At 35.7% G+C, this 6000-nt stretch overlaps 1 protein-coding gene across 1 annotated transcript in view; it reads left to right on the top strand.

The window, feature by feature from the left end:
- Window positions 1-4249, top strand: part of Tiparp (TCDD inducible poly(ADP-ribose) polymerase) — a 28482-nt gene extending 24233 nt beyond the window's left edge. Inside the window, exons 5-6 of the mRNA XM_004639828.2 lie at window positions 1131-1409; window positions 2193-4249. Of these exons, the coding sequence (XP_004639885.1) occupies window positions 1131-1409; window positions 2193-2640 (727 nt within the window). The 3' untranslated portion in view covers window positions 2641-4249. The remainder of the gene's footprint in view (window positions 1-1130; window positions 1410-2192) is intronic.
- Window positions 4250-6000: the final 1751 nt, after the last annotated feature.

Genomic DNA, 6000 nt, shown 5'->3' on the forward strand with positions numbered 1-6000 from the left:
CTGTGTAAAATGCCTGGTTCATGGTATGTGTTTAGTATTAGATGACTATGATTATGAAGAGGGTGATAGTAGGATATGCATAGAGATTAGGTGGATGAACATGCAGTTATAACTTCTATATCAGCAAGCTCTTTTGAAGATTTCAGTTTCTTAACCCACTTTGGCAGATACCATTGCTTCACCATTAACCACTGTGTGCTAGTGAGTGGTACAGTATTCTGACAATGGTACTCTGTGTGAGGATCAGGGGACTTCTTACTTTCTGTTTCCCTTTTATTCTCATTTGAATAAAAATAGGAAAGAAAATTATTAAATCAGGCTGAAGTAATTTATCAAAGCTGTTGCTTATCTAGATATATCCTTCAAAAGTAACACTTCTGAATTTAAAAGCACAGCGATATGCATTCAGGTGTCCAAAGTTAATTGTAGTTAGTTTTATCTTAATCACACCCAAGGCCAGATATATAGCTCAGTGCCAGAAGTTCCTGCCTGGAACAAGGTCCTAAGTGATTCCCAGTACAAGAAAAAAAAAAAAAGCACCAAAATCTGTAAAATTTGAGTGATATTAATATTTTAGTTATAGTAAATAAAGGAAATATCAAATATTTGTCTGCTTTTAATGCCTGCTTCAGAGTTGTTTCTTTTTATACAGAAATAAAATAGTAATAGTAAGCTTTTTTTTATTTTGCTCTGTAAACTTCCTTTTTACCACCTGCCCTACTTTTCCATTCCACACAGCCTTTAGTGATAATATCTCTTCTGCTTAGGATCAGCAGAGTTTGAAGACAGACTGTAAATTAATATTGCTTCCATAAAACCAAGTTTTTTGAACTGTATAGGCAAAGAGGGCTCTAAGCAGATTCAAAAGTAAAGATATTTATAAATTGGCTCTTATTTGCCTTGCAGCAATGCATTCCAGAGTTTTCTCCATAGGGAGGCAGCTAAGAGGAAGCTAAGCATAGGTTTTTAATGGGCAGGCAGTGTTTGTGCTAAGATTTTTTTTTTCTTAATGAATTTTTAAACAGGCATTTAAACTATACAAATTATATTGGACATTTCAGTAGAGAATTGTAATATGAAATGTGCTTGCTTCTAAGTGTTTTACGTTGATGTTCCTTCTCCATTTTAAGGACACTTGGTGGAGTTCCAACTCAGGCTCCTCCACCTCTTGAAGCAACTTCATCATCACAAATCATCTGCCCAGATGGTGTCACCTCAGCAAACTTTTATCCAGAAACTTGGGTTTATATGCATCCATCTCAGGACTTTATTCAAGTGCCTGTTTCTGCAGAGGACAAAAGTTACCGAATCATTTACAATCTTTTTCATAAGACTGTGCCTGAGTTTAAATATAGAATTTTACAAATATTGAGAGTCCAAAACCAGTTTCTTTGGGAGAAATATAAAAGGTGAGTCACAGAGTGAAAAATTCATATGAGCTTTTCTTAATGTAGCTAATGTCAAATGCAAAACATGAAAAATGCTTGTGCAGAATGTAATATGTTCATATTAACTCACATATAATCCTCACAACAGATCTGTAAGTAGGATTATAACAGTTGACATTTTACAGAGTGAAAACTGAGCAATAGAACAGTTTGATAACTTGCTAGAAGCCATACTGCTAATAAGATGAGGTTCTGGAATTGAACTAAGGCAGTCTAAATGCACAAATTAATGTAGTACAAAGGGAAGAAGTTTGGATTTGAGGAATCTTGGAATTTAAAAACATTCAAGGGGCTGGGGAGATGGCTCAGTGGAATAAGCACTTCCCTGGCAGGTGCAAGGGCCTGAGTTCAATCCCTGGTTCTGCCAAAAAAAAAAAAAAAAAAAAGATAAAAACATTCAGATCACATAAGTGCCTGCCTGGCAAGTGCAAGGTTCCAAGTTTGATCCCTGGTACCACAAAAAAATAAGTAAATAAAAACATTCAGATCAGAGAAATTAGAGAAGGAGAAGGGATCCTGAGGAAGGTGAGTATATTTGTAATGAAAGATAAGACAAGTGAATAGTAGCGGAGAAGAGAGAAAAAGGGATTTGTAGAATAAAAAGGATGAATTTAAACTTTCATTGTGGTACTCTTGAATAGCATTTTCCTCTTGATACCTACCTTAATATTGTGCCCCCACCCATGAGGAGAGGTTATGACTAAATTGTGCTTATTAAATTGGCCCTATCTGCTTTTGCTTTAGGAAAAAGGAATATATGAACAGGAAAATGTTTGGCCGTGACAGAATAATAAACGAGAGACATTTATTTCATGGAACATCCCAGGATGTGGTAGATGGAATTTGCAAGCACAACTTTGATCCTCGAGTGTGTGGAAAGCATGCTACAATGTTCGGACAAGGCAGTTATTTTGCAAAGAAAGCAAGTTACTCTCATAACTTTTCTAAGAAGTCCTCCAAAGGAGTCCATTTCATGTTTTTGGCCAAAGTGCTGACTGGCAGATATACAATGGGCAGTCATGGCATGAGAAGGCCCCCTCCGGTCAATCCTGGCAGTGTCACCAGTGACCTGTATGACTCTTGTGTGGATAATTACTTTGAGCCTCAGATTTTTGTCATTTTTAATGATGACCAGAGTTATCCTTATTTTGTTATCCAGTATGAAGAAGTCAGTAACACTGTTTCCATTTGAAAAGTCTTGGTACTGCTAAATTATTTGATATAAACTCAAGCCAGCATTAGTAGCAGGTTTGGAATGGGTGGGCCCGGGTGGGGAACAGCATTGGACAGTGGTAGGTCACTTTTCAGACCCATTTTTTTAAGTGCTAGAAAGTGTATTTTTTTTTTAAGATAAACAAGTTTTAAAATGACCACTTTTTCTTTAATTATTTACTATTTGTTGTTAGTGTACTCAGTGTGGGAAAGACTCAAGTTTGCATACTCTTCATTCACACTTGTACATATAGGCAGCAGTGTTAGAAACATTTGAGAAAAAGGCAAGAGAAACTTAACAGCCTAACTGATCTAATGTTTTTTTGGGTCTGTTAGAAGTTTGGCCATATCAAATAGAGACTGTGAGCAAAATGAGGATTCCATTTCCTTACATTGATGAAACTGACTGGATCTGACACTACCGTGCTTACTTCCTACACAAAGCATCATTGCTTTGATGGAGGGTAGGTTCGTGAAACTTTGGTGGGTGCAAAGAAATTTTTTCTATCAGAACTGAAACACATCACCCAATCAGAGAATATCAGTGACTTTAACTGTTTCGCAGTTTGCTTTGGAATTTAGTGTTCTGTTTACAGAAAGTTAAAGGGTTTTTAAAAACAATTTTGAAAAATTTGTCAGCAGCAAAATCTTACACTTACCAGTCATATGAAACATGATTTTTACATTGTTAAGATTTGAATTTTGGAAATTTAATCTCTTCCATTATAATCTACCTTAGTTTGAAGGAATTAGATGGATAAGTTGATTAAAGCAAGTCTTGAGGATTAGAAGTACAGTGTTATTCTTTCAGGGTTCCAGACCTAGCCCCTGACAGTTTTAGAGAAAGGAAGTACATCTTCAACCAAGTTGATATGGTTTATTACATGTTTCACACAAAATATATTCTCAAAAGTAATTGTTGGATTGAAATTATTGTTGAATGTAGTAACCCCACCCTTTTGCCTGCTTGGCCAGGTGCAGTTGGGTTCCTTGGCTGACTCTGTACCTTACACTACTTACTTAATAGAGCACAAACTTAGAAATTGTGCCACCGGCTCAGCTGGAGCACTGTTAGGTGAATGTGCTATTGCTCCATTCAGAGAGGTAGCGCTGAAGATTCTTCACTTAAAGCAAGTGTCTGGATTTACTAAAGTGGAAGTGGTTGTTCAAGAAATAATTTGCCACAGAATTCCTTCAGATATTAAGCCCCCTAGTATGTTTGTGACTATGTCATTACCTAAAACCTTTCAGGAATTTCTGTGTTCAAAGCAAGGTAGAGCTATACTGGCAGTCAGTGAATCCATCTGTTTAAGCACTTACCAGGGCTTCCACAGATATTTATTTTTGTCCTAGTTTGTCCTGTTGTTTGCTGCCATTGGCATGAAACGGGCAACTGTGGCAGTTGTTCTTTTAGTTAAAACTTGTAAACCAGTGATTTTCAATCTTTTCAAGTTAAGACATCTTACCATTGCTTATTTGATTTTATGAAAGTGTTTCATTTTTCTCCCTAAAGGAAACAAAAGCTTTATGACATATTTATTTTTTTAATAAAACTAAACAAAAATAAAAGTTACAGTAATTCTTTAAAACTTTGTGGTGTTTTGTTTCCTGTTATGATAACTACTGGCCATATAGTTGATTTATAAATGTTGGCTGGTGGGCTGACAGTGGACAACTGAGTGGGTTGGATGGTGGGTGGGTAGATGTCTGAATAGAATGCATATGTGATTGAGTGAACAGTCCTATCAGAAACATACTGCTTAAATTTTTCTGCTCTGGGGATCTAGAAACAGTGTAACAGTGAACTGTAAGTTATGGGGGAGAATATTTTTATTTTGTGGATATATATTTAGGAGAAAGGGACAAGTTTTATATTGTCAAACAACTATAGAGAAAAGTATGGCCCAGTGTGTTCCCTTCATGTGAAGGAAATTTTAAAAAGGAATTACAAGTTGTAAGTCACCGTAGAGGTTAGCAAACAACAGTCCTTGAACTGGTACATGTGAACATCAAAAGATGTTAGTGTAATGACTTCTAAATTCCTGTAATAGTTCTGTACCTGTCTAAGTGTAACTATGAAGTTAGCCTAAATTTTATGTTTTTTATAATGGTTTTATGGATGTGAATCAAAAGGCATTTGGTACTTCCTACCAGCATAGATGTAATCCAGACCATTTCAGAAAGCTGGAATTTATTCTTCATTTAAGCTGGTTAAGATTTCTAGAAAAAGTCTGCAAACTCTTTGAGCTACTTCGGGGTTATAGAATCTCATAGTTGGCAGCTTTTTTTGTTTTAATGTGTACAGATGCTGCAGCAATCAGAAACACTGAAATGACACCCAGGATTTGAAGGCAGATTTACTTAACTAATGTAGAATGAGAACTAACTAGGAATCAGTTGTTCCTCAAAATGTCCAGCCCTGACTTCTGGTGGTCTGGGGTTTTATGGGACAAGCAGGAAGTACAGCAGCAGAATGGCTTGTCAGGTGGTGATTGGTTCTTGCAATATGCATCACAGTGACCAGCCATTTTTAAGCTACAGAATCAATTGGAGCTGAACAGGAACTGTATTTTCTGTACAGAGTTTACAAATACGGGATCCATTACAATTATGGATCAAAAATCCATCTCTTACCTGTTTATGATGTAGTTATAATAATCGCCAGGTACTGAGATGCTTTTAAAGAGTAATTTTTATTTTACATAATTTGAAAATAACAATACCCAATTTCATGCCATCAATACTGATTAAACACTTTAAGTCAAGGTGACAAGGATTCTAAGATGGCTATAAAATGTTTCTTCATGATTACTTACTGTACTTATAAAGTACCTAATAAGTAATAAAGTGCAGAATGCTACTACAAATTCAATGATTTTTAAAGAAAAATTGTATTATTCATCACGACCATATATATTTACATTTGAAATGCAGGATATAGGCATTTGGTGCTCAGATGGATTAAGGACTGGTAATTCCCATAAGCTGCTGAAGTTCAATTAGGCTGGAAACTACCAGGATAGACTTTAGGTGTTTGTTTAAAAATTTATAGCTAGGTATAGTTCTGTAATTATATTCAATTTTAAAATAGCTGTAAATTAGCTAACAGGCTCAACCAAGTGTTAAAGAGCTTCTAACCCATTTTCTAATGCTTAGCAAATTTTAGGTGCAAAATTATTTGGTGGGTCCTGTTAGATACAGGAGATACAGTTCGATACAGGAGAATTGAATTTCTAAATGTTTCACAGAACATTAAGGGCTGTCTTCTTTAAAAAAAAAGTGGCAAGAGTACAGAGGTGCCACCTAGACAGGCATGCTAATGTACTCTGACATAAATAAA

This window comes from Octodon degus, unplaced genomic scaffold (genome assembly GCF_000260255.1).
Source record: "Octodon degus isolate 3935 unplaced genomic scaffold, OctDeg1.0 scaffold00115, whole genome shotgun sequence".
Lineage (NCBI taxonomy): Eukaryota > Metazoa > Chordata > Mammalia > Rodentia > Octodontidae > Octodon > Octodon degus.